The 25,716-nt window shown below is 36.7% G+C and overlaps 2 protein-coding genes across 2 annotated transcripts; both read right to left on the reverse strand.

Annotated features, from left to right (window-relative positions):
- Positions 1 to 8,407: 8,407 nt before the first annotated feature.
- Positions 8,408 to 13,531, reverse strand: LOC110103055. Its single transcript, XM_028694140.1, has 2 exons — positions 13,147 to 13,531; positions 8,408 to 9,085 (listed from the first exon to the last, which is right to left on the reverse strand). Exons 1-2 carry the CDS (start codon positions 13,357 to 13,359, stop codon positions 8,822 to 8,824), a joined length of 477 nt encoding a protein of 158 aa, XP_028549973.1. The 5' UTR covers positions 13,360 to 13,531; the 3' UTR covers positions 8,408 to 8,821.
- A 9,566-nt stretch (positions 13,532 to 23,097) lies between these two features.
- Positions 23,098 to 24,516, reverse strand: LOC110103056 (UNC93-like protein 1). Its single transcript, XM_020831602.2, has 2 exons — positions 23,414 to 24,516; positions 23,098 to 23,332 (listed from the first exon to the last, which is right to left on the reverse strand). The coding sequence occupies exons 1-2, from the start codon at positions 24,448 to 24,450 to the stop codon at positions 23,098 to 23,100; spliced, it is 1,272 nt and encodes a 423-aa protein (XP_020687261.1). The 5' UTR covers positions 24,451 to 24,516.
- Between the last annotated feature and the right edge of the window lie 1,200 nt (positions 24,517 to 25,716).

Raw genomic sequence — 25,716 nt, forward strand, 5'->3', positions numbered from 1 at the left:
TAAGTTGGGAATTGCATATGACAATTCTCCTTTAGCTGTTCTTGATGTGTCAGTGGGTGATCTTGATCATGAACCTTTTTTTGAAGTTCTAGCTAGTTTATCTAATTTCTAATGAAGCATTAAAAGCTCAAGTTACTAGCAAGTTGACAGACTCTAAGGTGGATCACTCTGACTGGTTGGATTCTTCCTCTTATGGTGAGAGGGCGGAGGATGACCCGATTGACAAACTTCTAGAATTATATCATTTGCAGGTTGGTAGTAGTGTTAGCAAAGCTTCTTCTCATGGTGGTGGCAAGCGTCGTGGTAGAAAATAAAATAAAAAAAGTAATTACCTTGGGCTTGTTTCTTCCTTGTTAACTGGATGGCTTTGGGGTTGTTGTGTTTAGATTTCGTTGGATGATGTGGCTACTTTCTACTCAGCATCTGGATAGAAGTGGCCTTTGGCAATCATTGGTGGTGCATCTTCTTACTCTATTAAGTTTCAACTATGTGAGCTTTGGTCGTTACCTCCTTTGGATGGTCTATGTCGTCCTTTTGGGTCGTTGACAGAAAGCCTCTTACCATTACTTAGCCGGTTAGCTTGTGTTTTACTTACTGGGGTTGTCCCTTTGTTTGTTGCTTTAGCCTTGTAATTATTGTTTTGTCTTTCGTTAGACTTGCTTATATCCCTTTATTTTTGTTGAAATATATTTTCTTTACTTAAAAAAGAAAAGTGGGATTTAGAGTAAATAAAAATAAAAATAAAAAAGTGGGATTTAGAGTCAACTTCAGGCCTAAATGCCTTGGGTTATCAATTGATTGAGATAGGGCTCAAACTTGAGTTCGGATTAATTAAGGATAATATTTGAGAAACAAAATATGAAGAGAATTAGAGAGGAAAGACCAAAGAAAAATTTGGTTCCATAGTACAATAGAGATCATATTATTTTATTTTAGGGGGAATTTACAAACATAGTACTAAAAATATTAAAATTTACATATTTAACATCTAATTTTTTTTATTTAGATTCATAGAACTCAAATTATTAAAATAAATAAAAAATAATATCCCTAAACATCCTATCACAACACAGTCCAATCCCATCACCATTCTCCTATCAATTGCCACCAATCACCATCTACTCTTTTTGCTCTTCTCACACCACCGGTCTACCTCTAATCACTCTTTTCAACTTCCTTAGCCATGCACACACCTCCCAACTACCACCTTTATCGTGTTCAGGCCTCCAAGCGCTACCTTCGCCCGATTCGACAGACCACTCCCTAGAGGAGCTTGACTAACAAATTAATACAATACACCTCTTTCCATCTAACATCTAACGAGTGTCCAATGATATTCATTGACTTTATTAATAGAATGTTAGATGATATAAATAATAAAATTTCGGAGTTCAATATGTAAGCTCTATCGTTTCGAGTGATATGTATGTAAATCCCCTTTCATTTTGTTACTATAACACCCAATGACCCCTTCATTTATTTGATAAAAATCATAATTCAAGTTTAATCAACCAACTATGTTAGACCATTTGTTCTCAAATAAGCGCAACATATCATGTGCTGTCTGCTAGGGTTTTCCCTTCGTGAACCCTAGCCGTCTTTCTCGCCGGTGAGATTGCATTTCCATGGCAAATAAATGTTTGGATCCAGGTTTTATTGAAGGTAAGAACTCTAAATCCTTCAAGGATGTGCTATCTGGTTTGGTTTCTTTGGATGTCTTCCCGGAATGTCGTGTGTCTACCATTCGTGGTATGCCGGCGTTATGGTTTTCAGAGGAGGAGTTTTTCCATCTTGCTAAACCTTTCGAGTATGCTTTAGTTGGTAAGTTTCATCTGAAATGTCCGGTGTTAGATTCTATTCGGAAGTTTTTTTTCAACCTTAAACTCTCCGGTGATTTTTCGGTCACCTTATTAGATCAAAAGAATGTGTTGATTAAGCTTGGCAATGATATAGATTATGGAAGGATTTTTGCTCATCGTTCCTATTTTGTCTCTGGTTGTTTCATGAAAATCATCAAATTGTTGCCTCTCCTCGACCTGTCGGAGGAGTCGCCAATCGTCCCTGTGTGGGTTTCATTTCCGGGTTTACGTCCTCACCTGTTTTCTCCCAAAATTTTATTTGGTTTGGGATCGATTTTTGGGAGGCCGATTCAAACTGATAACGCGACGGCTGTAGGATCACGCCCCTCAGTTGCTAGTCTGCTGGTTGAAATCGATATCTCTAAATCTCACCCGGATTCAGTGTGGTTGGGTCCGGAGAAGTGTGGGTATGTTCAAAAGGTGTTTTTTGAATATGTTCCAAGTTTTTGTCAGCATTGTAAGTTAGTTGGTCACAAAAAAATCGGAATACTCTAAATTGTTTCCTCATTTAAGATCACCTGTGAATTCGGTTCCCCCTCCGGTGGATGCCGGGTTAAATTAAATTTTTAATCCTCCTGAAACTGTTTCCTCTCCAACCCCGAATCTTCTCTCTTATCCTCTTCATGGTGCAAATACGAGTACTGGGGAGGTTTCTTTAAATCCTGGTGTTGGTTTTGCTGTGGAGGTAGCGTCTCTACCTGTTATTGTGTCGTCCTCTGATTCCCCTGTTTTGTTGGATGTGCCTATCGGGTTGGGGTTGATGCCTTACCTGATATTGATGTTGGTGTTGTTTCAATTCCTGGGTGTGATCTGGTTGACCCTGTTGTATCGCCTGGTGATTTAGCTTTACCTGTTGTTGATGATGTTAATATTGCTGTGAATGTGCCAGTGGAGATGTTTAGTGAGTGAGCTCTATTCAGTTTGTCAATGTTCCGGTTCATGAGGTTGATACGATCAATTTGGTGAATTCCTTGAGTTTTAATAGGTCGTATCAAATGGATTGGGTGCATGGATCTTCTGATGATGATTTTGAATATGAGCAGTCGGATTTTGGTTTCTTGTCACCTGATTTTTGCGGGGGCTCTGACCCGGGGAATGATTTTTCTTTGGTTCGTGTTAATGTTGGTCGTTCGAAGGCTTCACATGGTAGGGGCCGTGGGAAGGGCCGTCGAAGACGTTGAGGATTTGTTGTTTTGTGACACAAATGCTGTGTTTTTCGGATTATGCCTTATTATGTCCTCGCCGATTTTTTCCGGTTTGTTCTGGGGCTATGATGTGGCCGGGGCTCGTGCCCTTTCTTTTTGCTGGTGGCAACCTTTGGTGCATTTCGTGTTGGGTCATATATTGGACGCTCTTATCACCTTACTGGATGGCCCGTGCGAGTTGGGACACTGGAGATCTCGGCCAAATACTGAGCCCAACTACTCACTTTCAATGTATTTTGTCTTTTCATTTTCTAGCTTGCCTTCTTTTGTTGTAACCGTTCCCTTTATTAATAAATTGGTTTTGTTTAAAAAAAAAAAAAAAAAAAAAAAACTATGTTAGACCAAAATATTGGGTTTATTATAAGGATTGGAAGCCTTTTCACTCTCTTAAATATCTTTGGTTTGATTGCAACTCATAATACTAATCAACCAATTTGTTCAACATAAGCTGATTGGACTTGAATATGTTAGATTGGGCCATACCAATCCTTTGGCATATTCTATGGGCCAATTTGGAGTCAACACATGCAAATGAGTATATAAGACAAATTAAACCAAGTTTAGACTATTAGGTTGTTGGGTGAATCAGATTAAGATCATGGACCAAAATTATGTTGACTAAAGGTTAATTGAGGTTGGTTGAGATCCAATTTGGCATCCTTGAGATTCATTTGGTCATCTTGATATTTAGGCTTCATTTCGAACTACTTTAATTTTACTGTTTTTTAAAGAAACTTAAATTTTTGTACGACCAAACTATTTTAAGCAACAGTAAGAAAGTCATCCCAGGCTGCTCAAAACAATATCAATTGTTTGGATACACACTTTATGATGCTTACACTAAGCTCAACATCAGACAAATAATTATATTTTTTGCTATATTATTAAAATTTTAAATACTATCTACATATAACTCTATTATATTATTAATATACTTTTCATAATATACAAATAACCAAAAGATTTTATTAATTAAAAATATTTAGTTTTTAACATCCTCAAGAACATTGTTATTTTGAAAAAAAAATTGTTCTCTTAAATCCATTAAAAATATATTAATAAACATTAGAAGAATAGAAAGTTATAAAAAAATTATGGGGTTGTTGCGGTGGAGTATACGCGGCAGTAGAGTAAGAGAATAAAGTGTCTTATTTTTGTACGTATATCTGGCACATATGAGAAAATTCCACTAAGAATGGATGAATTAGAAAACTGGATTTGCTACTTGGAGACGTTGAAATTACAATAGATTGGAGAGTTGGATAGAAGTCTGGTAATGATTGAAAGTTTGGCAATGGTCGATGAAAGGGCAGAAGTCCGATGGTGGTCAACGAACAAGTGAAAGTACAGAGATGGACATGTAGAATTCTAGCGGTGGTCGATGAATGGGTGAAAGTTCGACGATGGTCGACAAACATGTGGAAGTCTGACGGAGGTCGAGAAGAGCTCTAGCGGTGATCGACAAAAGGGCAGAAGTCCGATAGTGGTCGAGAAGAACTTTGACGGCCGTCAGGAAGAACTTCGATGGTGGTCGACAAACAGATGGAAGTTTGACGGTGGTCGGTAAGAACTCCAGTGGTGGTCGACGAACAGGCCTGAAATCCGACGGTGGTCGATGAACAAGTGGAAGTTTGATGGTGGTCGTGAAGAACTCTGGTCATGGTCGACGAACGGGCAAAAGTCCGATGGTGGCCGGTGGCTTAAACTTACAAATTCTTCTCTTCTTTACCCTTCTTTTTCTTCCTCTCCCCATAAGAAGAATGGGGGTTATTTATAGTTTTTAAATAGTGGCATGACTTATAAATATGGGGAGGATCAAGGTCAAGATGGTAGTGGTTTGAATGGACGACCGATACTGATCCCCTTGACCACTATTTATTATTCATTTAAATGTCTTAATGATATCAGAATTTGACGATTTTGGGCTTGTTGGATTCGTTTCGACGAGCCGCTCGATTCGACTATAACCATCTCATGTTTGAAAGTCATTTGGTAATCCAAATTATGCTTTGAACACTTCAAATATGTTTTAGACCCATGATTTGGGCTCATTTGGGCTTGGATTTAATTAATTTTGGTATCGTTGGGTTTGTTTTTTCAAGACATTCAATTCAACTACAGGTTTGCTATAATTCGAATTGGGACGGTCCCCATTTTAATCTTTGAAGCCTCAATCTCAAACTTATATCAAGATTCGTGTTTGATCAAGACTATTTTTGTTGATCATGTGTATTATTTAAAAGGTCAAAGATGTAAAATAAGGTTTCTTTTGGGGCCACTTTTTAACCTTTTTCTTAAACAGCTTTTTCATTAAAAAAAATTAAAATAATTTTTTTTATTAAAAAAACTATTTTAAAAAAACATTAAAAACCCAGCCCTCTCATTTTTTTTCTTCTACAATAAACTTTCAAACTTCCACAGAGTCCTGTGATTCCCCACTTGTCAACGAGCTCTCAAACGCAGGCATTTTTATCATATCTAATTCAATATAAAGTTAACTAATAAGCCACACGCTCACCGTCCTTCCTGCTCGACCAAGGAACAACGGAAAAAGAAAGAAAAAAATAATCGGAATATTTGAAATTGCCTTTTACTTGCAAGATAACTAATTATTTCTAAATTTTTATTTTTAATTATTTCAAGATATTCTAATCGCTCATTGCTTGTTAATAAACAATTTTAAAAGAAAAAATGGTTAAAGAGAATAGATTTCATTACTTATCAAATTAAAATATTTTTTTTTTATTTCACAAAACATTAAAATATCATAAATTTTTAATGAAATTTTGTCAGAATATTTTAATAAGAATGAATTTAAAATTATGCTATTTATTTTGAAATAAATTTATAATTAATTAATTAATATTTATAATATACTTATCTCAAATTAAATTTAAAAAATTCATTAAATTCTTTTAAGAATACTCTCGCAGAAATTTTATTTCTTTTTTTCTCGTTAAAAAATGAAATTAAATTAGTTCATTTTACAGTATATTTCCAGATCAAACCTCAGTTATTGTCGTCTCCCACCGGTGGCAGTCTCCGCCGCGCCAAAGAGCCAATGCCGGCCATTGAAACGGTCCCAAAAATAAAAAAGCACAACTCATTCTCCCTTCTTCTTGCCAACATTACAACAGCTTGTCAAATCTAAATTTAGCTATTTTCTCTTCTTCTTCTTCCTCCTCCTCCTCCTGTCCCCAATACCTTATATTACTTATATAAAGCTAACCATTTTCCAACTCCATCTACCAAACCTCTTCATTTCTCAATCATTCTTACATTCGCCCATCAAACCCCGATTGGTTCGATGGGAAATTGTGCTGGCAAACCGAAGACCGTCGATGGCGTCAAGCCAGAGGCAGCTGATCAGGTCGCCGACGATGCCAAGGCGACCATTTTGAACTCCACCAATGGCGAAACTACCGCCGAGGTATTATTTAGCCGTTGAACATACACCTTAATTTACTATTTTATATTGCCATGTTTCAAAGTTTTTAACTTGGCAGGACAAGAACGACGATGCCAAAGCTAAGAACGAAAATGGTGAGAAAAAAGAGCCGGTTATCGGTCTCTTGGATACCAAAGAGGAGGCTGAAGATATTAAAAAGCCGGCTCTGGTGAACGATGAGCTGAAGACTGAAGCACCTGCGGAGGCAGAGAAGGTTGCAGAGGAGAAGGTGGAGGAGAAGAAGGTGGAGGTTTCCACATGAGATCTGAGGTTCTGATTAGGGTTCTTGAACTGCGTGATCATTGACATATATTTATTGTTGCATAATTAAATCATCTCTTCAGAGAACAGAGTATGTTTTGGTGTTGTGCTCCTTCGATTCATTTCATGATTAATGTTTCAAATAATGATGTAAATTATTCTAAGTGTGTTGAGAGTTTGAGATCTTGTTCGGATATATGTTTCTTTTATGTTTATTTTTTAATATATATGCGTTTATGTTTAACATGTTTGTATCATATAGGCTCCCTTATTAAAGGGATTGTCCAGAGCTACCTAACCTATTTTCATTTAAGTCCTCCCCTTCCCTCAATTTAGAAAATGGGTTATCTCAATCACTCTCTATAAGAGAGATTCATCATAGTTTAGATCTTTTATATTATACTAACTTCTTTTCATATTTTGATGATAGATGACAAATTCCAAGGCTATGGTGTTTGAAAATTATCTTAACTTGATTAAGTTTCGTTATGAATCTTTCTTCGGATTTCCGACAAAAAATTTTTATGTCATGTTCATTTTACTTTACTTTTGATAATATATTGCTCATCTTGAATAGATAATATTTTTTTTTTTTTCACTTTTTGACATTACTCAACAATTCAACAATATTTATAAGAATTGAATCCATGCATGTTGATTAACTAGACATAAAAAAAACTAATCAAAAATATAAGTTCATTAAGAATATAATGGCTTCACCGTAAACATTCAAAATCAGCCAAAACCAAAACCAAAACCGATCGTCGGTTTCACCGAAAACCATTCCGAAATCATTGAAATCACCAAAATTTAAGACCAAAGCAACAGAGGCCAGTTGTGTTGATGCGACAACTATTCAGAATAAAACATGGAAAATTTGAATTTGAGATCGATTTGAATTCGGCACAAATAACATGATAAGGCAAGTTGAAGAGAGGAGGCTTTGGGCCCCTGGAAGCAACGGGCAAAAGAAAAGATGACAAATTTCACAATTAGTACAAAACCATTGACTAATACTTCGTTCCAAAATATTTTTCTTCTACTGTGTCAAAACTAATGTAAAAGTTAAAGCACAAAACATGCGAAGGAAATTCCACGTGATGTGCACCTCCTTCAGAATTTCACAATCATGAATAACAAACTTGTACAAACAAACATTAATAAACAAACTCGGGTGCAAAAAACAAAATGTCACGCAGCTCATCTTGATCAGTTGATTGGAAGCATTAGCTACCAATTAAAAGATTTTGGATTTGAAGTTTGTGTATGTGTTGTGTGTGTGAATTTATCTTAATTGATCTAAATGTCCCCCTGAAAAGAAAAAAAAAGAAAATATGCCACGAATACATAAAACAATATAGAAAACCATTTGAAAGATGCTTAGTTTAAGCTCAAAAACATGACCGGGTTGATGGTTTAAGCCCTTTCATACATTAAGGTCTAGTTTGGGACGGCTTTTTTACTGTTTCTTAAAACAGCTTTTTAGTACAAAAGTTGAGATTTTTGTACTTGAAAGCTGCTTTAAGAAGCAACAAAAAAGCCGTCCCAAACGAAACCTAAATATAAAAAATCTTCATACAAGCAAAATAATGAGATCTGCAAGATCAGAACATTTACCAACTGACCGGGTTTTGTTAAGGAAACTCAAAAAAATATAGTTGCACAAGTGTACTGTGCATCATAATAGAAAGCATAAAATGGAAACAGGACGTATCAAGTTTCTTGAGTTTTCAATTAAGGTTTCATTTGGGATGACTTTCTTACTGTTTCTTAAAGCAATTTTTTAGTACAAAATTTAAAATTTTTATACTGCAAAGCTGCTTTATGAAGCAATAAGAAAGTCATCCCAAACAAAACCAAAGTATTACATAGAAACGGCCAAAAAAATTATTCTGCAGGTTGCAGCCACTAATAATACACCAAGCGTCTGGAAAAAATTTCCCAGGTTTGCAACGGATGGGCGACACTTGATTGAATCAGGCTTTTGTTTTGCTAATACAAAGTAGTTGAGGAAATGTTTTCAATGACTCAAAACCTAAAGCCAACACCTAATTTGCAACAGGTTCGAGAAGTCTCTTGTAATCTCTTCTCAACTTTTCTTTCTTTGATGATTTTGGGGCTTCTGAAGATGGTGTGGCAGAATTATCACCTAGGGCAGGTACAGTCTGTGATTCTTCAGGTAATGTTGAGTAGAGAAACCTTTTAGTTGAACCATGGTGGGTGCAGAAAAGTTTTAGCATCTTTCTTCCCCTCATCCATTTTAGAATAATCTTCATATGAGTTTTACCATTCAGGCCATTGATACCACTTTCCTGGTGGCATTGACATTATACATTTGAAAAGAAACTTAAATTTATTGGGTGTGGCAACTAGCAATATAGACGAGTTTATAGGCTTCTTTTCCAGATCTAACCATAAGAAATATATAAAATGTGAAATTGTACTAATTATACATGAGGAAAAACTTATTCACAGCAATTTTTTTTCTATTTTCATGAAGCAATAAGATAGTCGAATAACAAGTGACTAAATAAAGACACTTCCCAATCAGCAGCATAAATTTCAAATCACAATCCTAAAATTAAAGGTGTTAACTTTCCAGTACCAAGCTTTGAACCGGTGGTCCTTTTTTAGAATATAGCACTCTTGCCAGTAAGGTACATTGAAATTCAGTTTTGGATAGCGGAATGATGATTGTCAAATAAATTGCCAATGTGACTTGCTCTAACCTTATAATGGAAAGTAGGTACAAGCTTCAAAGCAAAGAAATAAACTAGAGTGAAACTCCACATTCCCGTAAGCTAAAGAGTTTGCTAAAAAAAATGCCACGTAAGTACTGTGCATTGTCTATCTATTCAACAAATAACAATGCATTACGGTGTTACACGTCCATAAAGAGACCATAAGTCACTATGGGCTCCGAAAATTCACGCTCCGGCATCTCAGCGGACCCTTTTCTTTCTGCGGGTCGTCAAGAAGAGTTTTAACGGTAAAGTTCGAAGATAAATTTTGAGAAGGCAAATTGGATTGTTAATAAGACACTATCCAGATATTTCACCCTTATTTTGGGAGGACTTTATGATCTGAGTTTAGGTTTCCTATAAGCGTAAGTCCCAATAATTAATTACCCCTCCCCATAACGAGAGAGAACTTTCGATTAAGGCTAATCATCAAATGGATACGCAGAGATACGTAGTATCTGATGTATAGTAGAAGCATTATTTGGCATTTAAACCCATGATCTTTCTACCTTGTTGTCTAATGCAATAAGCACACGCATTATGAAGGGGTTGATTGCCCATTTGTTCTGTTATTGCATTCTTGCATACGACAGAAACTAGAGAAGGAAGGCCTACTCCCACGGACCGGTGACTTGGAGGGGTATTTGATGAATCTAACTTTGCAAGACTAACTAGAATGGAACATATGTCTACAAATTTTTTTATGTGGGGCTAATGTCCATTCAAAGAAATTATTTTCACTTTAAGAATTGTATACTATCCTAATTATGATAGACAACATTTCTATATAAATACCCACGGGATGAATAAACAATGCAAGTTTTCTAGCCACTTCTTTTTTATAAAAAACCCTATACTTTTTTGGATTTCTTATGCTTCCTTTATTGCTCATCATACGACACTAAATTAATTAAATCTTTTAGTAATCAACTTTGCTATAACAACCAAACTTAAATACTTAGAATTTTTTATAGATTTGTACTCTCTAGCATGAATCAATTCATTAAGAGTATAAATCAGACTGAAATCAACCTAATTGGCAGTAGACCAGACTAGAACCAGCCTAATCAAACCCATAATTGGTCAATCGGGTGGGGTTGGCTAAGACAAGTAGGTAAGTTGATCGACAGCTAATCGTAAGTCTCTACAGGTAGCGAGGAAGCGGATAGACTGGCCGGTATGTGATGATCAGTAGAGCGGCTCGGCATAAGAGTAAGCAAGCGAATGGAGATTAACCAAAGAGAGAATGATGCTACAAGTTCAAAATCAAAAGATAGCAGTTAAGATGGATCTATAATGTAGAAATGGGCAGCCAATATGGGCCAACAAGGCATGGATGGGCAACTGAGATTAGTCAGCTAACTAGATACAGGTATCCATAATAGGCAAGGTAGGCCAATGCCATCGAGTCAAGAGTTCCTTACATAGGAGTAGAGGAGTCAGACCAATCTTGTGGAATCCAAAGAATCCTACTAATGGGGTTATGTTTTATACCTATTCATGTGATGAAATCAATACATGCATCTTGTTCAGAGAGAAAATTCATAGTCTGACTTTCAAATAGAGTCAAGTGGATGACTAAATCTAACCATAAAGACCTACTTTTATAATTAGGTTTTCTCTCTTTTGGTTGTGGTCGCCCTTCCTTCCAAACTCTTGAATCAAATTTGTCTCCTAGCAGCAAGTTTGTCCTGATCCAAGTAGTAATAGTAGGAGAATGAAGACTAGAACCATGTGTTATGATCGTTAAGGAAGGAAGCCTCTAGGAAGTAGGAACATGCCACATGAAAAGTGATCATAAGATTATCCCCATGCCAACTTGAGTGAGCCAAATGAATGCCACACCTTCTGATCATAATAATTGATTTTCCCTTCACCAACATTATTATTCGCAAGAGAAGCCGTAGAGTAGAGGCTTTTACTACTAAATTAAGTACATAGGAAATTTGAGGCTACGCATTCAATTCCTTCTATTAGAGTTGAGATGAGGAGCCGACTAGCAAAAGTAAACTTAGAGGAGGAATCTAAGTTTGGCTAAATCAGCTCATTGTATTTACACTGAGATGGAAGCTCTTAACCCAATAAATGATGCATGTTTCGTGTACTGTTTCATAGATTTCCTTTCCCTTTAATTTTTTTCAACATGAAATTTATGGTTATAAAAGAATATATGTATATTTGCAAAGTTCTATTCAACATCTCATATGAATGAATCAATGCTTGTAAAATGAGAAAAAATGTAGAAAGGGTGGTCTGCGTAGAGATATAAAATTATATTGAGATGACTTCTGAGTGGGTCAACAGGTCCGACTAGAGTACTCTTATAGTTGTAGTTGTCATTACTATGAAGACGAAAGACTTCTAATAAGGGGATTGATAGGTTCAGGGCTCAACATGGACATACAGACCTTACCATAGCTCACGAAATATGTAACCCGTCATTGCATAAAGAATGAATGTTCCAAAGATATGAATACATGAGTGAATGATTAAATGCCTTGATCCATGAAATCCTATTAGTACGAAATGAATATATTGTACAATGTTTGTACAGTATTATACATGAAATCTTCCATAATTATCATGTTTGTCATGTATAGCCCATTTGATCATGATAATGCTCCTAAACTTATCAAGCCTACAATGACCATATTGAGCTAATTTCTTATGTGCCACTTTTAATGTGTTAAGAATCCCTCAATTGAGTTATCACATAGTTTAAGAATTCCTCAATTGAGTTATCTCATAGTTGCTATACATATAAAGGATGGGAGTAAGGATTCGAGCTTAGACAAGCCTCAACCAAGTGGATCTAACCAAATTAGGCTACCCAATTGAATCAAGTAGCTTAATGTTTTGGAGTTAGTTATCTCCTGTCATAAGTCTTTTGTGTCATTATAATAGTTTGATATGATGCTTCCATATGAACTTGATTTGGCCTGGTGCTTCATATATAAACAACATTCATGTTAAATTTTAATTTCATTTAATCTTTTTTTTTTTATTCATTACTTCCTAGCTATATTGATTGAATCACTAATTCATCTTCAACAAATGTTGACAAAGGAACTAAAGAAGACTATTTTATTCCCAAGGTATGTTGAATGAAACGAGCTTAATTGCAACCGTCAATAATAATTGAATGATTTACTCCTTGTGCCACCTCATTCCCCTGCCCTAACATTCATGGATTATGGTGAGTTCTTCATGGATTACGAAGAATTATTCAACGTGACATGAATGAAAACCACGTCATTTTACTTGTAGCCCTAGCAGACTAGCGCATCAACCCATAATTCAATTTAAGTGTTAAGCAAGCATATGACATATGTGCATTTCATCTAACACATTACAGTAAACGATACTCATAATCAACTAAGAAAATCTGAAAATAACAAATTAGGTGTTGCCCATTCGAAGATTTAGTTGTTCGATAGAAAATATAGTAAGAATTTTGTGGAATGTATGTAAATTCTCCTTAAAATTAGCATGCTTGATCATCCTCAGAAAATACTCTTGGGGGCAGAAGAAAGATAAAATGCTAAGCATGTCAAAGCAGCCACACATCTCAAATCAGCAACGAATTCCAAATGCAAACAGGAGCGAATATAGAAGGGATTGCATGTGTTAACCTTAACGAGGTTCCAGGTGTTGGGGACGGAGATAGGGCCGTATTTCTTAATAACCTCGTAGAGACTTTCGGAGATCGCCTTGGCCTGCTCCCTTGGAACCTTAGGGTTTATCCTTCGAACATCCTCACTGCGTTTCCTTGAAAAGAAACGCACAAGCATCGAGCCCGTTGCCGCGGCAGCACCGCCACCTCCGCCTCGAAACAGCTTGTTCATCTCTCTTCTTCCCCGCCAGTCGCAGTGGAGAGTCTCAAAACTAAACTCCGCGTCCGACGGAAGATTACAAGCGGGCAAGACCCAGAAGGCCCGGAACCAGCATACTGCATACCCGTGCTTATTTTCAATTGACCCTGTAAAATAAGGTGAATTATTCTGCGGGGATCCGAAAATCGTCGAAAAAGATCAATTAAAATGCGTCAATTCTTTACTCAGAATTCAGCTTAGTACGAACAATTATTAGTTCCGGACACCTGATATAGCTCTACATCCGGACGTCAATAACATGTCACCACGTGCTCTTACTCTTTACCGTGCGGACGATCCGACCCAGACTAGAACCCGGTATTGCTATGTTCGGGTATTGCTAGGTATTGCTTGACAATAACAAAAAATACCGCTCTTTCAAGACCAATACCTAGCAATACCTAGCAAAACCGGGGTATTGCTCGGTATTGCTAGATATTGGTCTTGACAGAATGGTACTTCTCGTTATTGTCGAGCAATTTCGAGCAATACCTAGCAATACCCCGGTCTGCATAAATTAGCCAATACATAGCAATCCCAAGTCTGGTCTGGGTCGGGTCGTCGGGCCGCGCAATAAAGAGTAAGAGCACGTGGTGACATTTTATTGGCGTCCGGATGTAGAGCTATGTCAGGTGTCCGGACCTAATAAAAATTCCTTGGTACAGGAGCTCCGTACAGCTCGATACCGCTAATGTGGCGCATTCTGATTTGTCTCTAAATGATAAATTGTGCTCGGCTTCTGCACATAATAATCTCTTGAAAAATGAGGGGAATTATGCAGCATAAAATTAATTTCAGCTTTACTGAAAGTAGATTTTAGATTTCTTGATATTGGCCTTAAGGTTAGCTGAAATCAAGCTCTAGATTTGAAAATTTTATTTCTCATATTTTCTTAAATTACATTTTATTTTAATGAAAATCTCATTACAATTTTAATAAAATTAGTTTACAGATTCACTGAAATTTATTTGCATAATTTTTCAAAAATTATTAGTACAATTTATTTAGAAAGTGTCAAGTTATATTTCACCATTTATCATTTTTGAAAGTGCTAAAATTGTTGTTTCATCATGTGGAATCAAATGTTTTAAAAATTAGTTTTACAATATTTGTTGATTTTGCACATTTGAAAATCATAGTTGGAAATTATTAAAATTATTTTATAGGAAAAAATAGTTTTTGTAACATATTTAAAAATAAAGCCGCTTCTAGTAAAAATTATGAAAAGATGTTTTTTAAAGCCGCTTTCTAGTAAAATTTTTTAATTTTTGTACTAAAAATATGTTTTAAAATAGCAGTAAGAAACCCATCTCAAATGAAACCATACTTACCACATGATGGAAGACGCTCATCGTGTGATGACTCGATCTCTTTTTTCTTGCTAGCAATTGAGGGGCTTTCAAGGGAGCTATTTAGGGTTTGTTTGGGACTACTTCCTTATTGTTTCTTAAAACAACTTTTTAATATAAAAATTAATCTTTTTTTATTAGAAAACTGCTTTAAGAAGCAGTAAGAAAGCCGTCCCAAATGAAGTCTTAGGGTTTATTTAGGACGGCTTTTTTATTATTTAAATCAACTTTCTAAATTTTTGTACTAAAAAACTGCTTTGTGAAGTAGTAAGAAAGCCGTACTAAACGAAGCATTAGGGCTCGTTTGGGACGGCGGCACTCTTGCTTTACTTTATAAAAAGTTATGAAATTGTTGTTTGGGGGCATCGCGGCAGAACGGCGGCAGAAAAATTTCGCGGCGTGCAATTGCTTCCCGCGACCTTACACTCTCTCCCGCGGTCCGTTGCAGTCCGCTGCTTTCCCGAAAAAAATGACGAAAATCCCCTTCCAATCCCTTTCAAATGGAGGAACTGATCTCCCCTTCGTCGTTGCCGGCCGCATAAGGTTTCAGCGAGGGCTTGATCCCGAGGTTCTCGAGAACTTCCCGACAAGCCGTCCCAAACGAAGCCTTAATTATCCATTTTTTTATAAAAAATGGAACTTCACAATCCATTTTCTACTTTGACCGGAAACCGGATTTTACTTCTCTGGTTTCTGTAAATTCTTAAATTTTTCATTCACTTCTCTGGTTTATTTAATTTTTTTTATTTTCTTTTATTTTGTGATTTGAAAAGAAAACAGAATATGAAAAACCAGTTTCTTAAGAAACCAAATTAAGAAATTCCAGTTTCTTAAGTAACCGAATTTTCATATTCCGGTTTCTTAAGAAACCAAAATAAATTTTTTTTATTAACTAGCATTTCTGAATGGTTAGCAGTTCAGCCTCTTTGATTAAAAATTAAGAATTAAAAATTAATGAATAAAATTTGGTTCTTTCTAGCTCCGCTACTGCGTGTTCAGCTTCCAGTTGGTGAAATGTGGTCTTAATCGGGCATGACAATCCAAATGAGAATCATCAAAGACTCATAGGCAACTATTTTAATGTATTCTAACATTAAAGATGTCACAATAAATAAAATTATTTTAATTTAAACCCCCCTGAATTAAATTTCTAGCTCCATCACTTCCCAAATGGATTTTCATATTTTAACCTATTTAAAACAAATGCTTAAAATCATTTTCTCTTATTTTTTCGCACAGTATTTTTTTTTTATTTGGAAGCAGTGTGCTTATTTAGTACTAGGGGTGTCAATTCAGGTCAACAGGTTGGGTTCGGGTTGAACCCGGAACTGACTCGGGACTATTCGGGTCAACCCGAACCCGACCCGTTTTTAAAAACGGGTCAGGTTTCTGGACCCGAACCCGACCCGATTTGATTCCGGGTCAACCTGACCCAACACGAATGACCCGGGGTTGACCCAAAATTGCTAGTTTTCTGGTCAATCTCGGGTTTTCGGGTCAAAAAGGGTCAATCTCGGGTTTTCGGATCAAAATGAGTTTTTGTGTCACTTTCGGGTCAATTTCGGGTTGCTTTATCAACCCGAACCCGACCCAATTTTTAAAACAGGTTGATTTGTTGAACCCGAACCCGACCCGTTTCGGATTCGGGTTGACCCGAACCCGGATTTTTCAGGGTCGGTTTCGGGTCGTGTCAAAAATTGACACCCCTATTTAGTTCTCATAAGTTCTTAAGTTGTCACAAAATATTTACTTGTTCGATCACACGTTTCTTCAATTACATTTTTGAGATTATTGAGAAGTTTTAGGTTAAATATCCTGCAGAATTTATGCAGTACTATTGAAAATTTGTTCTTAAAATCTAATGAAATTCATATTAAGATGATCAACGGTGTAGCTTATTTGAGGCTGAGATACAACTGAGTTAACTATTTTTTATGAACTCAGTGCCTAAATATATTGGTGACAGGAGCCGTCCAATTGATGTCCCACGACAAAAGCGCTTGCTGAGCTTAATAATATTACACTTAGCTTCTCTATTAATGATGATTTCGTTGTAATATAATTTTACTTAGTAAAGTCTATATAATTGATATATCGCTAAAAATTGTTTTGATCGGGCATAAATCTTGAGGCATATTTAAACTAGTAACTTTCTATATTAAATGAGGGGCTAGCTGAACTCTGATTTTAGAAAACTTATTGTCTGCAAAACAAACCCAATGACATTAAAATTGATACAATTTTAGCCTTAATGGGGCCTCTAACAAAATGCTTGAAGAATAAAACCTTTCAGTGGACTGATTCACAACAACGTGGCTTCGACACGATCAAAACAACTCTTAATTTTGCTCCTGCTTTAGCCCTACTGAACATCAAGAAGCCATTTCGTGTAGAAATAGTTGCTTCAATGACCGGCATTCGTGCTATGTCATCATGACACGAAAGACCTGCTGAGTTTTTTTAGTGAAAAACTAAGCTCAGCTCATCAAAAGTGGATTGTTTATGAACAAGAATTATATGTTGTGGTTCGTGCCCTCAAGCAATGTGAGCGTTATCTCTTACATTAAAATTTCATGCTTAGCAGTGACAACTAGGCCTTGAAGTTTATCAATAGTCAAAAGACTATCAACCAGATGCATGCTAGTTGGATCTTGTTCTTACAAAAGTTTACTTTCGTGCTCAAGCACAAATCTGACAAATAAAATCAAGTGGTCGATGTGCTTAGTCATCGTTCCGCCCTCATATAGCTACAAACTGAATTAACCGATCTCATTTGTTTGAAAGAATTGTATGCCAAAGATAAAAATTTTGGTAAGATATTGGCAGCTTGTACCAACAACACTTCATATACAGCATTTTGAATTCGTCGTGGCTTTCTCTTCAAGCATAATCTGTTATGGATTCCCGAGTAGTCTTGGCGGCAACACCTCATCAGGGAACTCCATAGAGGTAGCTTGGCAGTGCATCTTGGTAAGGAGAAAACCATTTCTCAAATGCAGACACGTTTCTTGTGGTCGCACCTATGCAAAGACGTGATTCAATACATAGAGCACTGTGTAATATGCCAAAAGTATAAGGGCGGGGGACAGAACACTGACTTATACACTCCCCTTCATGTTCTCAATTCCATATATATGAGAGGATTTGAAAAAGGGGATCAGATTCTATCATGGTCATTGTTGATAAATTTTCAAAAAATGCGCACTTTTATTGAGTGCAAAAAGACTTTTGATGTACTCAACATTGCTCGCTTATTTTTTCATCATATTGTACGTTTACATGACATTCCCCGCAACTTGACTTCGGATCATGATATCAAATTCATGAGTCATTTTTGAAGAGAATTATAAAAATATATACAAAATGAACTCAACTTAAGCTCTGCCTATCATCCACAATCGGATGGACAAATCGAAGTGGTCAACATAACTCTTGGAAATATGTTGCGTAACTTGCTACAAGAACTCCTGAAGCAATGGGGATACATATTAGGCCGAGTTGAATTCGCATATAATTTTATGCCCAACAGGTCAACGGGCCTCTGTCCATTCAGCCACGAATGTTTCGGCACAAACAATAATAAAAATTTAAACAGTAAACAAACAAATAAATAAAACTATCCACTTAGACTTTGGCTTATCCACATGGCAGGCAAGTCAGCAGCATCCAGAAAAACTTATATATATATTCCAATTTTTCAATAATTAAATTTATATATAATATATTTTATTTTTTCTCCTCAGAATAAAGAACACGAGTAAGCCAGCTAGTTCTTATTTTCTATCAGGCCCTCTAAAATATTAGGAATTGCAAATCAAGGGCAACATGTGGCACAACATCGATCGTAATGGATTGATTTTTTAGATTTTGTTTGGAATATATTTTTTTATTGTTTTCTAAAATAATTTTTTTAATAAAATTATTTATTAAAAGTCAAAAAAATAGTGCATAAAACAGTCCCAAATCACATGTTTTGACTTTTGAGTAGGAATTAAATTAATTCAAAATGGAATTGTTCTCACCACTAAAAAAAAAATTAGAAGAAAACACAGATTTTCACGACTTCTTCCAAGTTGAAGATTCGTGAAAATTGAAATATTTAAAGAAACATAATCATGATTGCAAAAATAATTTAAGTTAATTGGTAGAATTGTTCCCCTAAAACAAATATAATTTAAAATAACAAACAATTAATATTTTAAAATATCAATTACAAGTCAAGATAGGAATTTGAATTTCTCTTTTGGTGATCAATCTTATGAAAATAAAAGAAAATCTTTTACATATAAATCAATGAGACAGACAAATTTGAAATTTTATCCATTTCAGTAAGATGATAAAAGTGGATGATCATAATCTTATCATATATAATTTATTACTATAGATTTTGTTGTTATATTTGGAAATCTTATGTAGGTTTTGGTAAAGACAAAGTAGTAATATGAATTGTGAGTAATTTGAGAAAATAAATGAGCTGTGAAATGTTTAATAGGTCCATCTACATTCAATCACTCATAAAAGAGAAGTTCATCTGCCCTCTAGTATGACATGCTTATACTCGACGAGACGATTCCAATGAGCCCAAGATCATTTAATTCCTACATCATTAAGACACTTAAAGGCTTGATCAACGGTGTATGATCAAGGGGTCAATATTAGCCATTCTTTCTAACACTCCTAACTTGACCTTGATCTCCTCAATATTTACAAACCATGTCACTTTTAAAAAATTATAAATAGTTATATATTCTTCACATAAAGAAGATGAAGAAAACCATAGGAAAGAAATGAGGAAAAAGAAGAAAACTGGGAGAGCTCAAACTTGTTTTATCCTCGCCCCCACTTTCTTTTGTTGCATTTTATGGTCCCACAATGTGTTCCCCGAGCTCCATGGCCCGAACTCCTCATTCTTAAATATAGCTAGTATGGTCATTGCTTTTTCCTACGAGTTCCTTGGTTTGCCATGATATTGTGATACTTTTCTAAGTGAGCTTTGTCATGTGGGATGCCTTCCCCAACAATTTGTCCATGACATGTTAGTTTGAACAATGTCGAGCAATGGTTCAAACCAAGTTCGAAACAAATTCAATCAAAGATTCAAATCAATTTGAATCAATTTCCTTCTTGGCATATTATAATCTCTAATTATATATGCTTTGAAGTATATAAAGTCAAAGTTTTCAATTATAATTGAGCTGACTCTCATTAATCTTACATAAAAGCATTACTTCCCATAAAACTTGAATAGATAATATTATATAGTCTTTTTTTGGAAAGCATCTCAAAATAGACGCACTTAAGGACCCGCTAAACTACTTAGGGCCATGTTTGGTTTGATGGGACAATTTTTTTTATTACTTTTAAAACAAATTTTTAATAAAAAATCAAAAAATTTTACTAAAAAACTGATTTTAAAAATAGTAAAAAAAAAAAAAACCATCCAAACCAAGCTTTAAACGACACTCTTCACGGTTCGACCATATCTGATAATCGAAGACGGTTCGACTAATTATTAGGTCCGGACATCGGACGTAGCTCTACATCCGGAGGCCAATAACATGTCGCCACGTGCTCTTACTCTTTACCGCGCGGCCCGACGACCCGACCCGGACCAGAACCCGTTATTGCTATGTTCGAATATTGCTAGGTATTGCTTGACAATAACGAGAAATACCGCTCTGTCAAGACCAATACCTAGCAATACCGAGTAATACTGAGCAATACCTAGCAATACCGAGCAATACCTAGCAAAACTGAGGTATTGCTCGGCTCGGTTTTGTTAGGTATTGATCTTGACAGAATGATATTTCTCGTTATTGCCGATCAATATTGAGCAATATCTAGCAATACCCCGGTCTGCACAAATCAGCCAATACATAGCAATCCCTGGTCCGGTCCGGGTTGGGTCGTCGAGCCGCGCGGTAAATAGTAAGAGTACGTGACAGCATTTTACTGGCATCCGAACGTAGAGCTGCGTCAAGTTACCGGACCTAATAAAATTCCCATCTAATGATATCATGAACTTCAAAACTTTCAGAATCTATTAAAACTGCAAGCCGCAAAATTTAAAAACAGGATTTGTTTTTATTTATTTTGAAAAATAGTATTTGATAAAAATAATTTTAAGAATAGATCAAATCGTAATACTTTTAAGTAGTGACATGCTATGCACACAACTTATTTTAGCCTATTGGTTGAGAGCTTAGACTTCCAACTAAGAGGTCTTGAATTCGAGTCTTTGTGTATGTGTTGTGTGCGTGAGTTTGCCTTAAATGACCTAAATGTCACAAAAAGAAAAAAAACATGCTCTGCATGGCAACGTTAGTCATGACCTTAATTTTCATAAATTTATTTATTTTTACTTTATGTTAAAAAAGAATTAAAAATTAAAAAAAAAATATTATGAGAATTTTCTGATTTATTTTGCATCATGATGAGCCAATTTTAATGGCACACGTAACAATGTTATCCCTCAATTATTAAGTTTTTATATAAATATATCTAAATTATTAAAATTTTATAATTTTTTTCTATTATAATTATATTTGTAAATATTTATTAATTTACTTCTATTTATCTTATAGTTTAGTTATATTTATTTAATAGTTTAGCTATATTCTTTAAAAGTTTAATTACATTAACGAATAATATACGATGTGCAAAAATCAATGATATGTTCTGCTTTGATATAAAATAAACTGGAAAATTTTAATGCAAATTACACCAGAATATTCTAATATATTTGTTTCGTCCTGGAAAATTTGCGGCGGTAGAGAAAAATAAAGTTTAACATGTTTTAGCTTTGTACGAAGATACATCACGTAATGAAATAAAAGAGAGGGTGTAGCATTCATAAGAGTCACCAAGATTTTTACGTGAAAAATCATTAAAAGAGAAAAAATCATAGGGTTTGACCTAATTTGAATGAATCCACTAGTATTTGCACTCTATTACAATTGAGGTCATTCCTTGGGTGAAGGCATGCATTGGCTTGATGTGATAAATATACATCATATATAGTGCATTACATGATGGGAAATAGAAGAATCACTATTTACATGTTTCTTTGGTCGGTATGATCATAGTCGGCGGGCAACGGAGGTCGAAAACACTGTAGTTTGGTGACGGTGGTCGGAGGGACCGTAGTTAGAAGACAACAATGGTCAAAAGGATCATTGTCTAGCGATGGAAATCAGAAGAACCGTAATCCATCGGCTGGCAATAGTTCTCAGAATGTCCGTTGTATGGCAATGAAGGTCGAAAGAACCATTATCAACAAGTGACAGTGGACAGAAAGACCGTTGTCTGGCAATAGAGATTAGAAGGAGGGTAATCTGACGATGGAGGTTGAAATGACCTTAGTCGATTGACGATAGTGATCCTAAAGACCGTAGTCTGGTGGCAAAGGTTGGAACGATTGTAGTCGACTTACAATGAATGTTGGAAGTCTGACGATGGACAGAAGTCTGCCATCTGGCAGAAGTCCGACTATTGATGGAAGTTTCACGATGGACGAAAGTTTCGCGATAGATAAAAGTCCAGTATCGGATAGAAGTCTGATGGAAGTTTGGCAACAGGCAGAAGTACGGTGACAGGAGGAAGTACAATGATAAACAGACGTCTGGTGTCGGGTAGAAGTCCGATGAAAGTCCGACGACAAACAAAAGTCCAGCTACAAGCTGAAGTCTGGCAAGGGACGGAAGTTTGGTGTCGGGCAGAAGTTCGATAAAAATCCGACGACCGACGGAAGTTCGACGTAGGGTAAGAGAAATATATTTCTCTTTCTCTCCTCTCTTCTTTCCCTTCTTGTTTCCTTGCTTGGCCCCCCTTTGCTTCCTCCTCCCTCAATGAAGAATGAGGGGTTTATTTATAATTTTTTGAAAGTGGCATGACCAATGAATATATAGGGAAGATCATGGGCAATTAAGTTTGAAGTATTTTGAATGGACGACAGATGTTGATCCCCTTGATCGTGGACCATTTATTGAGAATTTGAATGTCTTAATGATATTATAATTCAGTGATCTTGGGCTCGTTAGTTTTGTCTCATCGAGCTGCTTTATTCGACTATAAGCATGTTACGTTTGGTAATCCTAATTATGGTTTGAACATTTCAAAACATGTTTCGAGTCCTTGATTTGGACCCAAAATATCATAAGAAACTAAATATAAATTTAATCTCAAATAACTTATTGAATTTTTAAAATATTTCAATAAAGCCAAGAAAATAAATTTATTTATAAAAACTAATACCATGTCGCCATGTGTGCCCAGGTGGCCAGTTGAAGATCTCCTTCTTTTAATCCTATTTTTTAAAATATATAAAATTCTAGTACTATTTTAAACTTTGCCGCCAAATGTCCTACGACTCCGGCTCCGGCTCCGGCTGCAGTTCCTTTCCTTCCGAACCCTTGCCTCTCGCCGCCGATTCGTCATCATTAACAGCCATCATCACCAACAACGCAAGCAAGGGATAGCTTACAGTCGTAAGCACCCAATTCACGATCAACTGCCACACCAGCGGCGTTTTGTGCTCGTCTACTTGCCAAGCAACCGCTGCACCCGCACTCTGCACTCCCTTGTAGAATCCACTATACCTGTTTCAAACAAATCCATCCAATAATCATCAGTGGACAAAGATTTCAATGGTGGAGAACAGATTAAGAGATTATCGAAACCTGCTGAGTGTCTCTGAATCGTCCGCAAGTGCTCCGATCACCCAATAGCATAAGCTCTGGAACATGGCATCCAGCAAGCCATAGCTGAAATAGAGAACAAAGGGGCCGGCATAACTCGAACCTGAATCCTTGAAATCCAGCTTGTTCGGCCACTTGCCGTCACTGTAACGGAGCTGGTTTGCAAGACCTCCCGCCCAAATAGCTGTCCCGAGCACGGTGAGGACGGAAATCCCAATCAAACCTCTCTTCCTCCGGCTTCTGAAACTGAAATCGAGAAGATATCCGATTGCCAAGGAGCCGATCATTTGGGCGCCCCAATAGAAAACATTGTTGAGCCCCTTGGTCCGGAGGTTGAATAAGATGCCATTGACGTTGTTGAATTGATAGGAATAGAAGAAATTGCTACGCCAAGCGGCGGGGATTATGAGGAGCATTTTCCAATTGGAGAATAGTTTGAGGATTTCGATCCCTTCAGCGGAGACGCTGGAGTAGGTGACTGCAGTGGCACGGGATCCATCTTCGCGGACGATTCGCGAAGGAGGCAGAATGGCGAGGGAGAGTACCGTGCCAGCAGACATGAAACACATGAAGGCGATGTAAGTTCCGTCGTTGACTGAAGCTGCCAGGGTTCGGTGGTAATTGAGGATAAAAGGGATAAGCCCGCCAATGACGCCACCGAGGTTGAAGATGCTCCAGAAGATTGATATGTAGGTGCCCTTGTGGGTCACTGGGGGATAGGAGGTCATGATTGCGCCTTGGCCGGCCCAAAGGAGTCCGGCGCCCATCCCAAGGATGGCGCCGGCGACGATGACGAAGGCCTGTTGGGAGTGGTGATTGTAGTAGAGGAAGGAGCCGGCGTACAGGATGTAGGTGGAGCAACCGGCGAGGAGGGTGAGCCGAGGACCGAGAACGTTGTAGAAGCCACCGCCGAGGAGGCCGAAGACGGCGAAGGTGGTGTAGAGGGCGGTGTTGGCGTTGTTGGCGGCGCTGTGTTCTACCTGACCACCGCCGCCCATGCCGGATAGTGCGTTGAACATGCCGGGGCAGCAAAAGCAGACGAGGCCGATGAGGCAGACTTGGACTAAGGGGGAGTTGAAGCGGAAGCGAGAAGGAGGAGGGGTTTTCGGCGCACCGCCGGGGACTGCAAGGTTCTCGATGGCTTCCACTGACCCGAAGGCCATTGGAATCAGAGTTTTGAATGGACAGATGGATGAGGGTTTGAGGATTGAGGTTTTGCTTTCAAGGTGCAAAACTTTCTGAGCTGACTCTCTTTTTCTGGAGAAAGAAAAAAAAAATGAAAACGTGTCTATTTATAACCTTGCCGGTAACCTTGCCGGCGCCGTAGCGGCGGTCTTCCCGTCCTTGGCTAGCCGTTCAGAATGGTGATTCATTGATTTTTCCGACATTGTGAAAATTAAATGGGACAAAGGAGAGGTTGACGGTTGAATAATTCAATTCACGGCAGGGCGGATCCAATCTTATTTTTGAAGACTTATTATATAAAAAATTAAATACAAAAAACTTAAAATATATATAAACTAAAATTCTAAAAAAATGATAACAACAAAATATAGTCGAAATTTTAAAAATTTAGTAAGATGGGCATATGTATTCAGATTATCAAACCTATCATGCAGATCACAAGCTATTTGTGATTTCTTCTGACATTGATGTGCAACACTGTTATTACCGAATCAATATTTAAAAACATGAAAGAAACATTGTATGTGTCCAACTCCTAATTATATATATCCATTGAGGAGCTCTCTTGTGGGGCAAATTATTGGGTCAGGTGACCATAGGCGAAAAATAAATTCGGACATCAAATAAAAATTTGCCGCGTCATCTTGCACTTTTGACTGCGCTTTTGACTTGCGCTTTAGTTGCGCTTTACTCGCGCTTTATCTGCGCTTTACCTACGCTTTACTTGCGCTTTTTGACTTCTGCTTTAGTTGCGCTTTACTTGCGTTTTACCTGCGCTTTATTTGTGTTTTACTTGCGCTTTACTTACGCTAAATTTAAAATAATATTTTATTAATATCCGGATCTATCTCTACGTTCGGTCACCTGACCCAATAATTTGCCTACATTCCTTTCTAATAAAATAGCACAAAATGAGTAGTAGAAAGGAATGTAGTAAAGGAATTATTATTATTATTATATACTTTCATTTCAACAATTGTCCTAGATTCCTTTCTACCACTCATTTTGTGCTATAATAATAATAATGCTAAGCCGATTGACCCTTTGTGAAAACCAGGCCATGCATAGTAGCGGGATTTAAACATATCAATTTACTTAAA

Source organism: Dendrobium catenatum, unplaced genomic scaffold (assembly GCF_001605985.2).
Source record: "Dendrobium catenatum unplaced genomic scaffold, ASM160598v2 fragScaff_scaffold_403, whole genome shotgun sequence".
In the NCBI taxonomy this organism is placed as follows: Eukaryota; Viridiplantae; Streptophyta; class Magnoliopsida; order Asparagales; family Orchidaceae; genus Dendrobium; species Dendrobium catenatum.

Bases quoted from the DNA above. Each gene is read 5' to 3' on its own strand.
- LOC110103055 (XM_028694140.1), bottom strand. From the start codon at position 13,359: ATGAACAAGCTGTTTCGAGGCGGAGGTGGCGGTGCTGCCGCGGCAACG. The intron at 9,086-13,146 runs GTTAACACATGC...CAATGCCACCAG, and splicing joins ACACCTGGAACCTCGTTAAG to GAAAGTGGTATCAATGGCCT.
- LOC110103056 (XM_020831602.2), bottom strand. From the start codon at position 24,450: ATGTTCAACGCACTATCCGGCATGGGCGGCGGTGGTCAGGTAGAACAC. The intron at 23,333-23,413 runs GTTTCGATAATC...TGTTTGAAACAG, and splicing joins GATTCAGAGACACTCAGCAG to GTATAGTGGATTCTACAAGG.